Raw genomic sequence first — 21045 nt, forward strand, 5'->3', positions numbered from 1 at the left:
TTCTTTGTCAATGTTGTGTGTTAGATGATTCCTTTTATGGTCAACTTTCATTGTGGCTGAAGCCTCTCGGGAGAGATGTCACCGATGGGCACAGTTGACCCACCCGAAGAGAAAGTGTATCCGGGTATTTACACCGATTCTGGTGAGAAAGGATCCGAGATGCAGCGACTGTCCTGTGGTCACAAAGGGCTTTGTCCAAACTGAGGGACATCACATGGTCACTCAAATGGCCATCCAAGTGGACACAAGAGACTTTGCTGAAGGTCTGGGTTACTGATGCTGAGGGAACTACTGATTGATCCTTTCCACAGGAAACTCTTTATATTCAATATCACAACCTGTAGGGAGTGGGGATGGTGATGGGGATGAGAAGCTCAGAGTGGTGCAGAGAATAAAAACACTGAAAGTGACCAGAAATTGTGAGTGACGCTGAGACAGGAACATGGAATGACTGAAACACCATGGTTTCCTCGAATTCCCTTTATTATTGTGTTGTGGCTTCACACATCCTCAATTTTAAGAAGCCCTCCTGGTGTGCAGCATATTCAGCCCCTCCACTGCCCATTCCATTGCTGCATTCTCACACCGCTTACTGGTAGTTGACTGAAAATTCATTATAGTCAGTGCAGATCTCAACAAGGTTCCTGAAACTAGTTTATAAACATGGATAACTGCAGGAGTGGCATCAATGTTGAATCCACTCCGAGTGCTCTTTCCAAGGACTATGTGGACTGGATGGGCCATTCGCCTCATCTGCATTGTAGGGATTCTGAGATTCTATTTATAGGGGCAAAGGAGACAAATAATGGTCCACTGGGCTGAATATTATCGGTTATGAAATGCTTGATGCCCAAACCTAAACAAATACTTATTTTGGAGATGGGTTAGGGGAAATTAATGGAAGGTGTTTGTTAAGTCACATTTATAGGATGTGACTGGCCTTTGGCTGGATCACGGAGGGAGAATTCAGAGGGTAACTTAACAAGTACATCTTTTAGGACACGTGGGTGGAAAATCCACACAGACACTGGAAGATCATGCAGACTTACACCAGGAACCAACCAGGGTCCCTGGTGCTGTGAAGTAACAATGTTAACAACTGTGCGAACATGTCACCCTTCGAAATGGTAGCAGTCGTGGGTTTAGAGAGCATTGTCTAAGTAATCTTGGTGAGGTACTGCAGTGCATCTTGTAAATGGTACAGATGGCTACTACTGTGCATCAGTGGAGGAGTGCTGGAATGGGGAGCAACCAAGCTGGCCTGCTTGTCCTGGATGGTGTTGAGCTTCTGAGTTGTTGGAGCTGCGCTCATCCAGGCAAGTGGAGAGTATTCCATCACACTCACGATTTAATGGTGAAGTAGCTTTGTGAGGAGGTGGAGTTCTCACCATCGGATTCCTAGCCTTTGAGCTGCTGTGGTAGCCACAGTACTAATGTGGCTAGTCCAGTTTCTGATCAATGGTAACCCCCAGGATATTGATTGATAACAAATTAAACCCTGATCAGTGCTAATTTGTTAAGAACATCAAACAGCACTGAAATGTTAAAAAGCAGTGCTCTGTGAACCCATTTATGGTTGAAATGTGGGGTGTACATGGAAATTAAACCTTCACCATGATCATGAAGAATGATGCTCAGACATTACATAGCTTGTATGTAACTGTGTGCAATATGAACTATGTCAGGAAATAAAGGGAATTTCAAGTTTACAAAGAGGCAAAATAGTCATTTATTTACAATTATAATGATGCTACAAGACCAGGTCACGATTGTGACAAGACATGAGAGAATTTGGTTTTTGCCTTCAATAATCTGGTTCCACCAAACAGAAGAAGATTGTTCCCACTGTCAGTTCAGTCACTCTCCCCCAGGGTGAGCTTGTCAAACAGGTACTCTCCCGTCCCATTCTCAGGGGCTCCCAGTCTCTTCAGGTTGGTGATGTGATCTCCGAGCTTCTTGATCATCTTCACTTGTTCATCCAAGTAGTGAGTCTTCAGGAAGTCACAAAGCTGAAAAAGACAAAGCAGCATTTTATGTCCAGCAGCAGGCAGAGGATTGTGGGAGCTTCCCTCCAGACAGACGTCAATGTTATTCTACCCCTGGAAACTAGGGCAATACCCATCTCACCCAGCCCTTCCCATCAGCAGAAGCAAAGCCATGAGGTTTGGAGATCCTCCAAATAGGTTCAAGACCTACAAGGTTATGAACTCCAATATACCCCCAAAAATAAAGAACTCACATGAGGGTCAGTGTTCCCAGAGGAGAGTTTGTGCAGATCCAGCAGACTCTGGTTCACATTCTTCTCCATCTGCAGAGCTCTCTGCATTGCCTCCAGACCATTGCTCCACTCATCCTGCTCTGGTTTCTGAAAGAGGAAAGGCAGACAGCTCATTTCCAATGGATTCAAACACACGGGGAAGAACAACCAGAAATTCATGTTCCCAGGAACCAAAGCATCACAAAAGGATATAGGGTGTGATTGTCCAGAAAGTGAACAAAGTCCCCGAGCGAGAATATTTAGCCGAAAAATCAATGACTATTCAACGTGACTTGCGTTAAACAAGAGGCCTGAATGGGGAGCGCACAGCCGAGGCCACAGCCTGTTCTGTACAGTGGGGAGCACTGCTCACCGCAACCCCCATTATGGCAAGACATGGAGGCCATTTTCAAATGGCTCCCCCTGTCCCCATGCCAGGCAGGCTCAGCCCAATCACATGTGGCAAAGTGCCAGCCTGGCATCTGGGTGCCAACCTGATAGTGCCCATGCCAGGATGATACACAGGTGGCACTTCTCTGTGCAAAGCTGACACTACCCTGCCCAAGGGCATGCAGTTAGGGGCCTCCATATCCCTGGGCAAACCCCCCCATGAACACTGTTCCATCTCCATTGTGGCACCCAGTGCTGAACAGCACTCGCCCAAGGTCTGAGGCAAAGGGGATGAAACCCAAAGGGTCGGATACCTCAGGAATCTGTTATTATCTTGTTCTCATATACAGATTTGCTAAAATGAGATTCCTCATTATGGGCAGGATTCATAATGACAAATCTCAAGGCATTGCAAGCCGGAGGATCCCAGGAGTGGGGTCTACCAGCTTTCAAAGGAAGCTCTGCACCGAGCTGCTTTTCCAACACAGAGTGGCCATGGGATTGCACTGACAGAATTACTGCATTAAACCATGGCATTGTCAAAGGGGATGCAGAGATCTATCAAGTCCAACCTTGACATCCCCCAGGATGATGCGGCCTCCACGTTTATTCTGGAATTCCATCAGTTTCTCAGCGTGTTCCCGTTCCTCATGTGACTGCTCCTTGAAGAACTCAGCAAAGTGACGCAGGGCAACATCATCCCGGTCAAAGTAAAAGGACTGAAGGGAGAGAGAATTTTACAAATCACAACTGTTTCCCACCGAAGTCTCAATTTATCAGCTAATTAGTTTTAAATTAATTCATCAACCATGAACAGGTCTTCTCTAACCAAGAGATCAGGATTATGGTTCATATCCAGCATTAGAATGATGTCTAGTATTCTCCCACCATTCGGAGGAGATGGGGAACCAAGACTCCATCTGTGGACAGGCAGATGTAACATTTCTCAGCACTGCGTCTAAAGGAGATTCCCTGATCCTGGAAATGTTTATACCCGAATAAATACACAGTGACTGTTCCATACAAAAGCTGGTTGTTGGTGAAACCTTGTGGTGCACAAATTGTTGAAGCACAGAATCCCTGCACCACAGAAATAAGCCATTCAGCCCATCTAGCCAACACCAACCCTGAACAGGCACCCTACACAGCCAACACCCCCACCCTATCCCCATGACTCCACCCAACTGCCACAGTTCCAGGCACCGAGCAGCAATTCAGCATGGGCAATTCATTTATCCTACACATCATTTAAGTGTGGAAAGAAATCAGAGCACCCAGAGGAACCCACAGACAGAGGAGATTGACTGCATGTTTACACAGTTACCCAAAGCCATAATTGATCCCAGATCCTTGGCACCAAGAGCACTAAACACCATCATGGTTACTGCATTTCAAAATGATCAAAATCATTGGGCAATAACAGAAACACTCCATTTAAAACTTAAAAAAAAAGTTAATCTATACAGGACACAGGCTTCACTGGCTAGGTCAACATTTGCTGTCCATCCTTAATTGCCCCAAGATGGTGGTGAGCTGCCTTCTTGAACTATTGCCCATCTGGTGTTGGTATTCCCAATGTGCATAACCCACATAATGGAACAAGAAATATCCTTCAAACTAGTTTACACCAAGTGTTCAGAGTGCACTGAACAACACCAGGTATGTGTTTCACTGCCAACTGGAAATGTAGATAACAAGCAGGGTCCCCAGCTACACTCACCCAACCCCATTGAAACTGGAGCTGGTCTAACGCTAACAACCACTTCCCAGGTTTCTGCTCCAAATTCAGGCAGCAGCCAGTTTCAGCCATTAAACCTCCCAATGGAGAGCAACTGCTACAAGGAGCAGTCCATTCACTCAACACCACCCAGAATGACACTGAAAACTCTCACTGCTCAGTGATTTCTTCAACTTGAGGAAATATAGTTTACAAAGTCACTTCATTCAACTGGAGGAATTTAAGCTTTTCAGAAAGTTGACCAAACACAAAACTCACCATGGAGAGGTAAACATAGGAGGAATAGAGCTCCAGGTTGACCTGCTTGTTAACAGCATCCTCACAGTCCTTGTGGTAGTTCTGACGCACTTGGGAAACCATCCTCACTATTATTACTCACTGTCACCAAAATGTTGTAGAACTGACCCTTCCCACCACAAGCTCTTGTATTTATACAACTGGGACATCCTGCATTCAGACTGGGAATGACATCACCAATGATGATTGACAATTCCTGATAGCCAATCAGGAACCGGCCATTCCAGGCACCAATTAACCAATGAGAGGTTTGGGGGGGGGGGGCGAGACCCACAGCCAATCAGAGTTTTGGAATCCGGACCAGGTTGGAAGATTCATCTCGATGATGTCACTGCTTTTACTTTCCTTGACCTTCTTCAGATGTGAAAATGTCTCGTTGTTGAACTCTCCCATTTTAACTCAATGATAATTGGTTCCTTTTGCTGAAGTGGGTTTTCATAACCTGGACAAGTTTGTTACTGGCCAGGAGCAGTGAAGCTGATACAATATTCAAACAATCAGGTCACCTTGAGGGAATTTCCTAACCAACCACTGGACAGGGAAATGGAATTGTGGGAATGGGAGGGGGGAACATCACTGAATCCAATGTCATCCACGGACACGTCTCCATTTACTGTGTTTGGGGACAGGCTGGAAGGAGCAGCTATTCCTGCTCGTATAATCCAGGGAACTACAGGCCGATGAGCCTTACATAAGTGGTAGGGAAATTACTGGAGAGAATTCTTCGAGACAGGATCTACCCCCATTTGGAAGCAAATGGACGTTTTAGCGAGAGGCAGCATGATTTGTGAAGGGGAGGTCGTGTCTCACTAACTTGATAGTTTTTCGAAGCGGTCACAAAGATGATTGATGTAGGTAGCGCAGTGGATGTTTTCTATATGGACTTCAGTAAGGCCTTTGACAAGGTCCCTCATGGCAGACTTGCAAAAAAGGTGAAGTCACTCGGGATCAGGGGTGAGCTGACAAGATGGATACAGAACTGGCTAGGTCACAGATGGCAGTGAGTAGCAATAGAAGGGTGCTTTTCTGATTGGAGGGCTGTGACTAGTGATGGCTGGCAGGGATCAGTGCTGGGACCTTTGCTGTTTGTAGTATATTTCAATGATTCAGAGGAAAATGTAACTGGTCTGATTAGTAAGTTTGCAGACGACACAAAGGTTGGTGGAATTGCGGATAGCGATGAGGACTGTCCAAGGATACAGCAGGATTTAGATCGTTTGGAGACTTGGGCGGAGAGATGGCAGATGGAGTTTAATATGGACAAATGTGAGGTGATGCATTTTGGAAGGTCTAATGCAGGTAGGGAATATACAGTGAATGGTAGAACCCTCAAGAGTATTGACAGTCAGAGAGATCTTGGTGTGCAGGTCCACAGGTCACTGAAAGGGGCAACACAGGTGGAGAAGGTAGTCAAGAAGGCATATGGCATGCTTGCCTTCATGGGCCAGGGCATTGAGTATAAGAATTAGCAAGTCATGTTGCAGCTGTATAGAACCTTAGTTAGGCCACACCTGGAGTACAGTGTTCAATTCTGGTCGCCACACTACCAGAAATATGTGGAGGCTTTAGAGAGGGTGCAGAAGAGATTTACCAGGATGTTGCCTGGTATGGAGGGTATTAGCTATGAGGAGCAGTTGAATAAACTCGGTACATTCTCACTGTAACGACGGAGGTTGAGGAGCGACCTGATAGAGGTCTACAAAATTATGAGGGGCATAGACAGAGTGGATAGTCAGAGGCTTTTGCCCAGGGTAGAGGGGTCAATTACTAGGGGGCATAGGTTTAAGGTGCGAGGGGCAAGGTTTCGAGATGTACAAGACAAGTGTTTTTACACAGAGGGTAGTGGGTGCCTGGAACTCGCTGCCGGAGGAGGTGGTGGAAGCAGGGTCGATAGTGACATTTAAGGGGCATGTTGACAAATACATGAGTTGGATGGGAATTGAGGGATACGGACCCCGGAAGTGAGAATATTTTAGTTTGGACGGGCAGCATGGTCAGCGCAGGCTTGGAGGGCTGAAGGGCCTGTTCCTGTGCTGTATTTCTCTTTGTTCTTTGTCAATGTCGTGTGTTAGATGAGTCCTTTTATGGTCAACTTTCAATGTGGCTGAAGCCTCTCGGGAGAGATATCACTGATGGGCACAGTTGACCCACCCGAAGAGAAAGTGTATCCGGGTATTTACACCGATTCTGGTGAAAAAGGATCCGAGATGCAGCGACTGTCCTGTGGTCACAAAGGGCTTTGTCCAAACTGAGGGACATCACATGGTCACTCAAATGGCCATCCAGGTGGGCACGAGACTTTGCTGAAGGTCTGGGTCACTGATGCTGAGGGAACTGCTGATTGATCCTTTCCACAGGAAACTCTTTATTCAATATCACAACCTGTAGGGAGTGGGGATGGTGATGGGGATGAGAAGCTCAGAGTGGTGCAGAGAATAACAAACACTGACAGTGATTATAAATTGTGAGTGATGCTGAGACAGGAACATGGAATGACTGAAACACCATGGTTTCCTCGAATTCCCTTTATTATTGTGTTGTGGCTTCACACATCCTCAACTTAAAGAAGCCCTCCTGGTGTGCAGCATTTTTGACCCTGCTGTTGCTGCATTGTCACACAGCTTACTGGTAGTTGACTGAAAATTCATTATAGTCAGTGCTGAAATTAAGTTAACTATGGATAATTGCATTCGTACCATCAATATTTAATCTACTCAAATATAAGTGCTCTTTCCCAGGACTGGTGCAGACTTGATGGGCTGAATGGCCTCCTTCTGCACACTGTAGGGATTCTATTTATCGGGACAAAGGAGACAAATGGTGGTCCATTGGGATGAATGTTAATCTGCTACAAAATGCTTTATGCCCAAACCCAAGCAAATACTTATTTTGCAGATGCGTTAGGGGAAATTAATGGAAGGTGTTTGTTAAGTCACATTTATAGGATGAGTGGCCTTTGGTTGGATCACTGAGGGAGAATTCAGAGGGTCACTTAACAAGTACATCTTTTGGAACTGGTGTGTGAAAATCCACAGACACTGGGAGATCATGCAGACTCACAGATATATGGCAGGATCCCAGGCACTGAAGTAACAATGTGAACCACTGTGCTACCACACCAACCTTTCAATATGGTAGTGGTCATGGGTGTTGTCTAAGTAACCAAGTAACCTTGGTGATTGACTGCAGTGTATTTTATAGATGACACACATAGCTGCCACTGTTAATCAGCTGCCACTGTTAATCAGTGCAGGAGTGTTGGAGAGTTTGTGAAAGGGGGAGTAAGCAAGTGTGTTGCTGTGTCCTGGATGGTGTGGAGCTTTTTCCAGAGTTGTTTGAGCTGCATTCATCCAGGCAAGTGGAGAGTGTTCCATCACACCCGAGACTTAGCACCACCTTTGTGAGGGGGCAAGGAACTGGGGTTCGTCACCATCTTGACCTTTGACTTGCCCTGGTAGCCACAGTATTAATGTGGCTAGTCCAGTTTCTGATCAATGGTACCCCCAGGATATTGATTTCTGCTCAGAACATTAAACAGCATTATGAAATATTAAATAAAGTGCTATGTGAACCAAATCATGGTTCTGGCTGAGATGTGGTGTACATGGAAATTAGACCTTCCATGAGCATGATACTCAGACATTACATCTGTGTAACTGGGTCCAATATGAACTATATCTGGAAATAAAGGGAATTTCAAAGAGGCAAAATAGTCATTTATTTACAATTATAATCATGTTACAAGACCAGGTCACAATTGTCAGACAGAATTTGTTTTTTTCCCTTTAACAATCTGGTTCCACCAAACAGAAGAAGATTGTTCCCACTGTCAGTTCAGTCACTCTCCCCCAGGGTGAGCTTGTCAAACAGGTACTCTCCCGTGCCATTCTCAGGGGCTCCCAGTCTCTTCAGGTTGGTGATGTGATCTCCGAGCTTCTTGATCATCTTCACTTGTTCATCCAAGTAGTGAGTCTCCAGGAAGTCACAAAGCTGGAAAGAGACAAAACAACATTTCATGTCCAGCAGCAGGCAGAGGATTGTGGGAGCTTCCCTCCAGACAGGTGGTTAGACGTCAATGTTATTCCATCCCTGGAAACTAGGACCAGACCCATCTCACCCAGCCCTTCCCATCAGCAGAAGCAAAACCATTAGGTTTGGAGATCCACAAAATAGTTTCAAGACCTACAAGGTTATGAACTCCAATGTACCCCAAAAATAAAGTACTCACATGAGGGTCAGTGTTCCCAGAGGAGAGTTTGTGCAGATCCAGCAGACTCTGGTTCACATTCTTCTCCAGCTGCAGAGCTCTCTGCATTGCCTCCAGACCATTGCTCCACTCATCCTGCTCTGGTTTCTGAAAGGGGAAAGGCAGACAGCTCATTTCCAATGGATTCAAAACATACAAGGAAGAACAACCAGAAATTCATGTTACCAGGAACTAATGCATCACAAAAGGATATAGGCTGTGATTGTCCAGAAAGTGAACAAAGTCCCCGAGTGAGAAAATTTAGCTGAAAATTACAGTGCGGAACATTCTGGAGAGACATTTGGAGGCCATTTTCAAATGGCAGCCCCCTGTCCCCATGCCAGGAATCCTCAACCCAATCATGTGACAAAATGCCTGCCTGGCATCTGAGTGCCAACCTGATTGTACCCATGCCAGCTGGTGCCAGGCTGATACACAGGTGGCACTGCTCGGTTCAAAGCTGACACCACTGTGCACCAAGGGCATGCAGTTGGTGATGTGTTGGGTAAGCTGGGTCTACGTGAACTGAGTTTGATGCAGTGCAGAGAGAGACAGGCTTCCAACACAAAGAAATGCAACACTATTTTATTGATCAACTAACTATAATACATGCTGGGTATCTGATATCTACAAGGTAATGCAGGAGGTGGAGGAGGAGTCAGTAGAAGAGCTAAAGGCTAAATGGGAGGGGGAGCAGATAGAGGATTGGACATGGGCGGATGCCCTGGAGGGGGTTAACTTTTCCTCCTCATGTGCACGGCTTAGCCTCATCCAATTCAAGGTGCTGCACCGGGTCCATATGTCCGGGACTAGGATCTTTGGGGGGCGAGACAGGCGTTCGGGGAGTCCAGCGAACCATGCCCAGCACTGGAGGAGTTCTGGAAGGGGGTGGCAGGATCCAGGGTCAAGCCAGGCTCGGGACTCGCAATTTTTGGGGTTGCAATGGAGCCGGGAGTGCAGGAGGAGAGAAAGGCCGGTGTTTTGGCCTTTGCGTCCCTAGTAGCCCGGCGGAGGATCTTACTACAGTGGAAGGATGAGAGGCCCCCAAGCGTGGAGACCTGGATCAATGACATGGCAAGGTTTATTAAGCTGGCGAAGGTCAAATTCACCCTGAGGGGATCAGTACAAGGGTTCTTTAGGCGGTGGCAACCTTTCCGGCTCAGCGATAGGGTACTGGGGGTCAGCAGCAGTAGCAACCCGGGGGGGGGGGGCGTTGACTGTTTATTTAAGTTTAATTTATTTTTACGTTCTCTTGTGGTTTACTGAGTTTGGGGGGGGGGGGGGCAGCGAGATACATGCGTTGATACGGTCTGGGGGGTGTTAGTTACTATGGTGTTTTATTGTTGCTTTTCATTGTTTGTTGTTAATTTTTTACAGAAAATGTATTTATAAAAAAAATATAATACATGCTTAACTGTGGGTTGACACTATGCTGACTTGACTGGAGACCTGAGGCTAGCCTGACCAGACTAACTGACTACCACATGGTGTTTGCACTGGCTGCTGCTCACGGGCTCTGACTGTCTCAGAGGCTGGATCCCGAGAGAGCGGGAATACCGGTGCCCTCTGGCTTTATAGTGGTCATGTCCTGTCTAGTGATTGGCTGCTGTGTTGTGCTCACTGGTCATTGTGTGTCAATCACTGCCTGTCTGCACACCATCATATACCTGGGTGTATATTATGACAGTTGGGAGCCTCCAAATCCCTAGGAGACACCACCCCCCCCCCCCCCCTCCCCCACCACAAATGCTGTTCCATCTCCATTGTGGGGCTCAGCGCTGAATGGCTCACCCACAGTCTGGGGCGAAGGGGATGAATCCCAAAGCCTCAGGAATCGGAATATTAGAGAGAGACTTATTATCTTGCTCCAATATGCAGATTTGCTAAAAAAGGCGATTCCCATCACAAATCTCAAGGCATTGCAAGCTAGAGGATCCCAGGAGTGGGGTCTCCTGGCTTTCAAACTGAACTCTGCAGCGAACTGCTTGCCCAATGCAGCATGGCCATTGGATTGCGCTGATAGAATGACTGCATTAAACCATGGCATTGTCAAAGGGGATACAGAGATCTATCAAGTCCAACCTTGACATCCTCCAGGATGATGCGGCCTCCACGTTTATTCTGGAATTCCATCAGTTTCTCAGCGTGTTCCCGTTCCTCATGCGACTGCTCCTTGAAGAACTCAGCAAAGTGACGCAGGGCAACATCATCCCGGTCAAAGAAAGAGGACTGAAGGGAGAGAGAATTTTACAAATCACAACTGTTTCCCACCGAAGTCTCAATTTATCAGCTAATTAGTTTTAAATGTATTTCATGAATCCTGAACAGTCCATCTTTATAACCAAAAGATCAGGATTATGGTGGTAAGGAGTGTTTGACGTTGAATATTCTCCCACCATTCAGAGGGATGGGGAACCAAGACTCCATCTGTACACAGGCAGATGTAACATTTCTCAGCGCTGTGTCTAAAGGAGATCCCTGATCCAGGAATGTTTATCTGAATAAATACACTGACCGTTCCATACAAGAGCTGTTGGTGAAACCTTGTGGTGCACAAATTGTTGAACCACATAATCCTTGCACTACAGAAAGCCATTCAGCCCATCAAGCCAACACCCCCACCCTATCCCATAACTCCACCCAATTGGCACACTTTCAGGCAGTGAGCAGCAATTCAGCATGGCCAATTCATCTAACCTACACATCAGTTAAGTGTGGAAGGAAACCAGAGCACCCAGCAGAACCCACAGGAGATTGACTGGGTGTTTACACAGTCACCCAAGGCCAGGATTGAACCCAGGTCCCTGGAACTGTCAGAGAGCAGCACTCAGTCATGGTTACTGCATTTCAAAATGAACAAAATCATTGACCAGACAGACAATATCATGAGCAATCAGAACAGAAACACTCCATTTAAAACTTTTAAAAATATATAAACAGGACATGGGCTTCACTGGCTAGGTTAACATTTGCTGCCCATCATAATTGCCCCAAGGTGGTGGTGAGCTGCCTTCTTGAACTATTGCAGTCCATCTGGTGTTGGTATTCCCAATGTGAATAACCCACCTAATGGAACAAGGAATATCATAGAACATAGAACATAGAACAGTACAGCACAGAACAGGCCCTTCGGCCCTCAATGTTGTGCCGAGCCATGATCACCCTACTCAAACCCACGTATCCACCCTATACCCGTAACCCAACAACCCCCCCTTAACCTTACTTTTTATTAGGACACTACGGGCAATTTAGCATGGCCAATCCACCTAACCCGCACATCTTTGGACTGTGGGAGGAAACCGGAGCACTCGGAGGAAACCCACGCACACAGGGGGAGGACGTGCAGACTCCACACAGACAGTGACCCAGCCGGGAATCGAACCTGGGACCCTGGAGCTGTGAAGCATTTATGCTAACCACCATGCTACCCTGCTGCCCCAATATCCTTCAAACTAGTTTTACACTAAGTGTTCAGAGTGCACTGAACAACACCAGGTATGTGTTTCACTGCCAACTGGAAATGTAGATAACAAGCAGGGTCCCCAACTACAGTCACCCAACCCCATTGAAACTGGAGCTGGTCTAATGCTAACAACCACGTCCCAGGTTTCTGCTCCAAATTCAGGCAGCAGCCAGTTTCAGCCATTAAACCTCCCAATGGAGAACAGCTGCTACAAGGAGCAGTCCATTCACTCAACACCACCCAGTATCACACTGAAAACATGTACTGCTCAAAGAGAAATATAGTTTATAAAGTCACTTCAGTCAACTGGAGAAACACAAGCTTTTGAGAAACTAGGCCTCAGAACAGAATGCTGGGGCTGGTTTAGCACAGGGCTAAATCACTGGCTTTGAAAGCAGGCCAGCAGCACAGCTCTATTCCCATACCAGCCTCCCCAAACAGGCACCAAAAGTGGCAACCAGCAGCTTTTCACAGTAATTCACTGAAGCCTACTAGTGACAATAAGCAATTTTCATTCATTTCAAACTCACCATGGAGAGGTAAACATAGGAGGAATAGAGCTCCAGGTTTATCTGCTTGCTAACAGCATCCTCACAGTCCTTGTGGTAGTTCTGACACACTTGTGCAGCCATTCTCACTTTGCCTGTTCACAATCACCTAGACTGTTTTAGAACTGACCCTTCCTAACACAAGCCTTTGTATTTATACAATTGGGACATCCTGCATTCAAACCAATGATGATTGACAATCCCTGATAGCCAATCAGGAATCTGCCAGGAACCAGCATCAATTAACAAAGGGGGGGGGGGGGGGGGGGGGGGTGAGACCCAGAGCCAATCAGAGTTTTGGAATCCAGACCTGGTCGATGATGTCACTGCTTTTACTTTCCTTGACCTTTTGCAGATGTGAAAATGCCTCGTTGTTGAACTCCCCCATTTTAACTCAATGATAATTGGTTCCTTTTGCTGGAGTGGGTTTTCATAACCTGGACAAGTTTGTTACTGGCCAGGAGCAGTGACCTTTTATAGGGTCGCACTACTCTAATTTTTATGTGTTTTGGTTTTCTTTTTTATTATTTTAGTTTTTTTCGTGTGTGTTTTTTCTCGTGGATTTTATGACCTGCATGCTTATCTCCACGTGCAGGATTAGGCCAGCATCCGCCATTGACACAATGCCGGGTGTGATAATATAGAACATAGAACAGTACAGCACAGAACAGGCCCTTCGGCCCTCGATGTTGTGCCGAGCAATGATCACCCTACTCAAACCCACGTATCCACCCTATACCCGTAACCCAACAACCCCCCCCCCCCAACCTTACTTTTTTAGGACACTAAGGGCAATTTAGCATGGCCAATCCACCTAACCCGCACATCTTTGGACTGTGGGAGGAAACCGGAGCACCCGGAGGAAACCCACGCACACACGGGGAGGACGTGCAGACTCCGCACAGACAGTGACCCAGCTGGGAACCGAACCGGGGACCCTGGAGCTGTGAAGCATTTATGCTAACCACCATGCTACCGTGCTGCCCCAACCAAGCAAAGGAACATAAAGTAACTGATGGATAAAACAAAACAGCGAGTGGACAACAGCCCAAAAAGAACGAGAAAGGAAACAAAAACTTATCAAAAACCCGTCAAATTAAAGTGTGAAAATCGGGTTCCATGAGGCAATCCAACCCCTGCAGTGCCCACCGAGCACGGAAGGCTTCGAGTGTGCCCGTGGACACCGCATGCTCCCTCTCCAGGGACAACCGGCCGTGAACGAGGCCGCGGAAGGTGGGCAGACTGTCAGGCTGGACGATCCCCTTGGTCGCCCGCTGCCTGGACCAATAAATGGCAAGTTTGGCCGAGCCCAGGAGCAGGTTCACGAGGAGGTCCTCCGCCTTCCCCACCCCTCTCCGCACCGGATGTCTGTAGTTCAGGAGCGTGGGGCTGAAGTGCAAACAAAACCTCAACAACAACGTCGTCAAGAAATCAAAGAGGGAGTGCAGCCCAGGACAGACAACATAAACCTGCTCCACGGTCTCCACCGGGCCGTAAAAGAGGCAGGTCTCTGGGGAGGCCGCGAAGTGATAAACTCTGTGATTGGACGGTACTGCCATGCGCAGCACCCTCCACACCAGGTCCCCTAGTTTTATGGGGAGGACACCTCCGTAGAGGGGCCCACAGCAGGGACCTCCTCCGCCGCACGGCAGCGAGACATGCCAAGGCGTGTCCGGGCGGCGGGCAAGGGCAAGGAGGTGGAAGGTGTGCAACAGCAGGCCGTACAGGAAACCACTCCGTGCAGTGCGAAAAGGCACGAAGGGTATTTCCGCGAGGCTGCTGGGGCTGTGGGGCACCAGCACCTGGGGTGGGTTCCGGGGTTTGGGACCAATGTGGAGTTCCGTCCGAGCAGGGGTCCGCTCAGACGGGATGCCACCGCACAACCCCACCGTCCCGAGCCCGTGTGCCCACGGGGCCGCGCACCGGACAGACACGGCTCCGCGCCTGGCAAGCTCGTAGGGTGTCATCCAGCCTGCTCCTCCGCCACCCAGCACGTCCCCGATCCTGGTCACCCCAGCATCCACAGCCCGCTCCTCTGCCACCCAGCACGTCCCCGATCCAGGTCACCCCAGCATCCACAGCCCGCCCCTCCGCCACCCAGCACGTCCCCGATCCTGGTCACCCCAGCATCCACAGCCCGCCCCTCCGCCACCCAGCACGTCCCCGATCCTGGTCACCCCAGCATCCACAGCCCGCCCCTCCGCCACCCAGCACGTCCCCGATCCTGGTCACCCCAGCATCCACAGCCCGCCCCTCCGCCACCCAGCACGTCCCCGATCCAGGTCACCCCAGCATCCACAGCCCGCCCCTCCGCCACCCAGCACGTACCCGATCCAGGTCACCCCAGCATCCACAGCCCGCCCCTCCGCCACCCAGCACGTCCCCGATCCTGGTCACCCCAGCATCCACAGCCCGCCCCTCCGCCACCCAGCACGTACCCGATCCAGGTCACCCCAGCATCCAAAGCCCGCCCCTCCGCCACCCAGCACGTCCCCGATCCTGGTCACCCCAGCATCCACAGCCCGCTCCTCCGCCACCCAGCACGTCCTCGATCCAGGTCACCCCAGCATCCACAGCCCGCCCCTCCGCCACCCAGCACGTCCCCGATCCTGGTCACCCCAGCATCCACAGCCCGCCCCTCCGCCACCCAGCACGTCCCCGATCCAGGTCACCCCAGCATCCACAGCCCGCTCCTCCGCCAGCCAGCACGTCCCCGATCCTGGTCACCCCAGCATCCACAGCCCGCCCCTCCGCCACCCAGCACGTCCCCGATCCTGGTCACCCCAGCATCCACAGCCCGAGTAGCGGCTCCCTTACGGCAGCCAGTACTCCTGACGGGGGAGAGCTGCGGCACGTGGCGACTGTATTTCAGACTTTGAGAAGGTCCTGGTACAAGACGGGCAGCGCCAACAAAGTGTTCTGAAGACCCTGCTGGTCAAAGAACAGGAGCTGCACGTCGTAGTTCAGGCCGTGCATCTGGCGGAAGAAATACGTCGCCAGGGCACACCATCGTGGAGGAGGCTCAACATACAGGTATCGCTGCAGAGCCAGGAGCAGTGAAGCTTTACAATATTCAAACAATCAGGTCATCTGGAGGGAATTTTCTCACCAACTACTGGACAGGGAAATGGAATTATGGGAATGGGAGGGGGGGAACATCACTGAATCCAATGTCACCCACAGACACGTCTCCATTTACTGTGTTTGGGGACAGGCTGGATGGAGCAGCTGGTCTATTCCTGCCCTTCAATGTTGTATATTGGATGAGTCCCTTTATGGTCAACATCAATGTGGCTGAAGATTATTTGAATCTGAATGAAATGATAGTCAGATGTTCTTTAACTCAGCATAGATTCAGAAAACATAGACGGAGGCCATTCAACCACTGGGACCGGTGTCATCTCTTTCAAACAACTTACCAATTGGTCCACCTCCTAAACGTTCCCGATAACCCCGTAAATTTATTTCCTTTTCATGTAAATATCCATTTCCTTCCTCAAAGTTATTATTGAATCTGCTTCCACCGTCCTTTCAGACAGTGAATTCCAGATCATAACTAATCAGTGTCACAATATGATTCTCCACATTTCTCTCTCTCTGATCTCTCCCATCATGCTCCTATTTCTCCGAGTTCCTTTGTGTTCCCATCTGGTTTCTCTACAGAAGTGGGTCAATCCTGGATTTGTTGGTGGGATGTGTTTCCTTGCATTAAAACTCTGGTTTCGATGGGTCGGATGGAGGTGGCAGTGATTCACATCCAGAGTAGTCAGTCAGTCACACGTCTCTGGGGAGAGATGCCATTGATGGGCAATGTTGACCCAGCTGAAGAGAAAATGTACCTGGGTATTTACACAGAGTCTGGTCAAAAATAATCCAGGATGCAGTGCATGGCCTGTCCACCCAAGGGGCTTTGTCCAAACTGATGGACATCACCTGCTCACTCAATAGCCACCCAAAAGACACCAGAGATTTGGTGAAGGTGTGGTTCCCAGTTCCAAGGGAACTATTGATTGAACCTTTCTGCAGGGAATGCTTTGAATTCAGTATCACAAGCTGTAGGAAGTAGTATTGATGATGGATATGAAAAGCTTAGTGGGGAAAGAATCATCCTTTACCATTTGTGGATCAACCTGGAAACTTAGATGCAGAGATATTGATAGGACTGTGATTCTAATAATTGGAGTCTCTAGTTTCATTGTCTTCACTGCAGTTCCCAACTAAGATCCCAAAGTTTTACTACTGAACAGCGTTGTAGCAAAGCTTTAATTTTCCAAGTTTGAAGCATAATTGAGATCCCATAGAATTTGGAAAAGGATGATTTATATTTGGTATGAATGTGCCAAGATTAAATATATTTACCTGTATCAATTGATGCTGCAGTGTTTCATGTGAAATATTTATAAATGGACAACTTACAAACTAAAACATTTTGCTCAATTACTGTTTAAAAAGGAGTCTCGAGCCCAATTTTCCCATAATCAAAATTCAATCTTCTCCCAGCAGTGAATCAACACTTTCCCTCCAAGAGGCTGATGGCAAGTGTGACATTCCAGGCAGTATTCCCAACTACCCAGTTGTAATTCCCTTTTTACACAGAGGTCAGTTCCAACTTGGTTCTCTGCTCAAGAAGCAGATCCAGAAAAGGTTACAGCTACAGGACAGGGGGTACAACCAGTGATCCCTCCCAGTCTTCCTTGGACTGAAATGCTGGAACACATACACACAGGAAAGTATTCATGCATTTCAGCAGCTAATGGCTGGAAAGATGGAGCCACCATTGGTGCAACACTCGGAATAAGCATCACCAACAGTTCCCCCATTTGGGCAGCTCGGCTCAGCTCTGACCGTGCTCACATTCTCTCTACCCTCCCAAAAACCAAAAAAGTATTCGACAGTGAGTGCAGCAGGAGGCAATGAAGAATGTGCAAGCTGCGCACAGACAGTTGCCCCCAAGGCCATAATTGAACCAGGTCCCCCAGACAGCAGTGTAACCACTGTGCTCACACAATCAATGCACAATGTTAAAAGCAGGTATTGAGTCAGCAAAATTCACTCCATTATGAAGCATTTATTTATAGTTTGTACATTTGCACAGTGGAACCCTGCTTCAACATCATAAACTGGCAGGTCCAAAGGTCTCAGTTATACAAATGTGGAGGACACAATAAGCTTCTCCCCCCACTGTCAGTTCAGTCACTGTCCCCCAAGGTGAGCTTGTCAAACAGGTACTCTCCCGTGCCATTCTCAGGGGCTCCCAGTCTCTTCAGGTTGGTGATGTGATCTCCGAGCTTCTTGATCATCTTCACTTGTTCATCCAAGTAGTGAGTCTCCAGGAAGTCACAAAGCTGGAAAAAAGAGGGGGGCGAATTAATTAACATCCAGCAGGAAGTAGAAGTATTGAATGATTTCCTCTTCAGGTCGATTTCAATCCTTTTGGGCCAGAGTGTAATTGAAGGAAAAAAAGAAAGTTGTTTCCATACCAGGATGGCAACAAAGGCCCTTTCTCTGTCAGTCCTCTTTAAAAAAAAAGCCCAATAGACACCACAATGAAAAGGGAGTTACATGATTGGAGATTGAGACACAGGAGGATTCCACCATTTTAATTTATCCAAAAAGTCTAACTGGGAGCAACTCACATGAGGGTCAGTGTTCCCAGAGGAGAGTTTGTGCAGATCCAGCAGACTCTGGTTCACATTCTTCTCCATCTGCAGAGCTCTCTGCATTGCCTCCAGACAATTGCTCCACTCCTCCTGCTCTGGTTTCTGAAAGAGGAAAGGCTCACTTGAAATGTAAAATGAAATGAAAATCGCTTATTGTCACGAGTAGGCTTCAATGAAGTTACTGTGAAAAGCCCCTAGTCGCCACATTCCGGCACCTGTCCGGGGAGGCTGGTACAGGAATCGAACTGTGCTGCTGGCCTGCTTGAAAAGCCAGCGATTTAACTCGGTGAGCTAAACGAGCCTGTTATATCTTCGGATTTGTGAAGTTTTATTCAATTTCTGGTTACCGGTTGTTGTTGAGACATTGCTGAAACTCAGTAGAAATTCAAGTTAAAAACTTGTCAGGTGCAAATAAGAATTGTTTTATTTGAAGTTCATTGGTTACAACTTGAATTTCATTTAAAAGGTAGTTTGTAGACAATTTGATTTTCTTCAAAGAATCACAGGAATTATCTTCTGAGACAATAGCCTGAACACAACTTTAAAAGTCAAAGGCTGAAGTCAAAGTATGAAAATGAAATAGGAATACAGAACTCTTTTCTAATTCTCTTCCTTTACTTTCTCTCTCTCTCCCTCTTTCTGTCTTGTTCTCTTTCTCTGTCTCTGTCTGTCTCTGAAATGGTGGCCAAATCATCCATGGATATACTATTTCATATCTGTCTTAAGCGATCCGATCACACCCCAATATAATCCTAATTGGTTTAAGCTTATTCAAAACACATTTGATAACAAGCCGTCCATCCTCACAATGCAACGCCACTTCCAATTGTTGCTTATCTGCAACAATTAAGACGTTATGTCATCTCATCATAAACTGTTTTTTTGACACAGTCTAAAATGTTTCGGCTTGCATACGTTATGGAATGTGGTTCAGGCTGTTATCACAAGTGGCCTGAAATCAGAACAATGGAGCCTTTAATGATTCCACCTTACAGCCCATGGGATTTAGCCCCTGTCCTTGAAAGAATGTGATGTTTTTATCAGTGGTTCGGTGTTTCCCAAACTCATGTCTGAGTTTGGAAATTGTATGTTTCTTTCATTTTAAAACTGGGATTTAATATTTATGCTTTAAACAGCCTTTTTACCTATATTAAGTGTATTTAAAATACCTGACTTCTACACAGCCCCTCCAATGGATTCAACAAAATGGAAGAACAGAATGAAAAAGTATGTTAAGAGAACACAATTATTTTCACTTAATGGAATGCATCTCCACTTAGACCATCCCCAATTGCCCACAGGGTGGTGACACGAGTCACGTCTATAGTCCATCATGTGGAGAAAGTGCCCAGGTAAAACAGGATCATAACCACAATCCGTTACGAGGATCAAATGGATCACAAGAATCTAGAATTAAACCTTGGCATTAATATCACCATCAGGTGATGGGGTGAACCATTGCAGATACCCAATAACCCAAACCTTGATGTCTCCCAGGATGATGCGGCCTCCACGTTTATTCTGGAATTCCATCAGTTTCTCAGCGTGTTCCCGTTCCTCATGCGACTGCTCCTTGAAGAACTCAGCAAAGTGACGCAGGGCAACATCATCCCGGTCAAAGTATGAGGACTGTGAAGAGAGAGAAAAAAAAAGTGTAATGTCAGACCTAAATGAAGACAGCCAAAGAATTAAAAGGCAGCTTCATGGTAGACTGGTTATTCATCCAGACCTAGTTGCTTAAGTGTTTCATTAATTAGTCTCAAATTAGGTCAGAAATCATGGTGTGCAGCTGAAAATAAATTTGTGACCATATAAAATATTGAAGGAACAATTAATGTTTAAGATTTCAGTACTGAAAGAAGATCAGAAAGACAAGTGTCCCTCTTCCATGTAGTAAGTGAGAAAAGCATCTTCTCAAATTCAGAAGATCAATTTTATGAATCACCACTTAATGTTCAATATTCAGTCCAAGAGAAGGAGTTCCACACAACAGGAAATATCCAGCCAAGCAATGTTGCACTAACTACTCACTCAGTAACATGTAATTACATCCAATTCCAAGTTGATCAGGTTTAGGCATCAAACTGAATCCACAATGAGAGAGACAGGAATGCTGAAGATAGTTGTCAATTTCAACACTTCAGGAATACAATACAGCTATGAAGTAGGTAACTTGCCTTTCAGGAGAACATTCATTGCACAAAGTCTCAAGTGCCAACATTGACCTAGGGAAACTCTCCTTCCTCAAAGTGTCACAGTCTTATCAACAGGCAGGATAACCACCCACCCCAAAAAATATACTCACCATGGAGAGGTAAACATAGGAGGAATAGAGCTCCAGGTTGATCTGCTTGTTAACAGCATCCTCACAGTCCTTGTGGTAGTTCTGACGCACTTGGGCAGCCATCTTCACTGCTACTATCACCTAGAGAGTTCTAGAACTGAC

The 21045-nt window shown here is 47.2% G+C and overlaps 3 protein-coding genes across 3 annotated transcripts; all 3 read right to left on the minus strand.

Annotated features, from left to right (window-relative positions):
* Positions 1 to 1709: 1709 nt before the first annotated feature.
* On the minus strand, positions 1710 to 4770 carry LOC119956483 (ferritin heavy chain B-like). The gene is made up of 4 exons (XM_038783755.1): positions 4644 to 4770; positions 3220 to 3366; positions 2240 to 2365; positions 1710 to 2009 (listed from the first exon to the last, which is right to left on the minus strand). The coding sequence occupies exons 1-4, from the start codon at positions 4743 to 4745 to the stop codon at positions 1854 to 1856; spliced, it is 531 nt and encodes a 176-aa protein (XP_038639683.1). The 5' UTR covers positions 4746 to 4770; the 3' UTR covers positions 1710 to 1853.
* A 3613-nt stretch (positions 4771 to 8383) lies between these two features.
* On the minus strand, positions 8384 to 13023 carry LOC119956469 (ferritin heavy chain B-like). Its single transcript, XM_038783741.1, has 4 exons — positions 12922 to 13023; positions 11011 to 11157; positions 8911 to 9036; positions 8384 to 8672 (listed from the first exon to the last, which is right to left on the minus strand). Exons 1-4 carry the CDS (start codon positions 13021 to 13023, stop codon positions 8517 to 8519), a joined length of 531 nt encoding a protein of 176 aa, XP_038639669.1. The 3' UTR covers positions 8384 to 8516.
* Positions 13024 to 17992: 4969 nt separating this feature from the next.
* LOC119956477 (ferritin heavy chain B-like) lies at positions 17993 to 21025 on the minus strand. Its single transcript, XM_038783750.1, has 4 exons — positions 20905 to 21025; positions 20082 to 20228; positions 18576 to 18701; positions 17993 to 18284 (listed from the first exon to the last, which is right to left on the minus strand). The coding sequence occupies exons 1-4, from the start codon at positions 21004 to 21006 to the stop codon at positions 18129 to 18131; spliced, it is 531 nt and encodes a 176-aa protein (XP_038639678.1). The 5' UTR covers positions 21007 to 21025; the 3' UTR covers positions 17993 to 18128.
* Positions 21026 to 21045: the final 20 nt, after the last annotated feature.

The sequence above is a fragment of the Scyliorhinus canicula genome, chromosome 23, assembly GCF_902713615.1.
Source record: "Scyliorhinus canicula chromosome 23, sScyCan1.1, whole genome shotgun sequence".
NCBI classification, from domain to species: domain Eukaryota; kingdom Metazoa; phylum Chordata; class Chondrichthyes; order Carcharhiniformes; family Scyliorhinidae; genus Scyliorhinus; species Scyliorhinus canicula.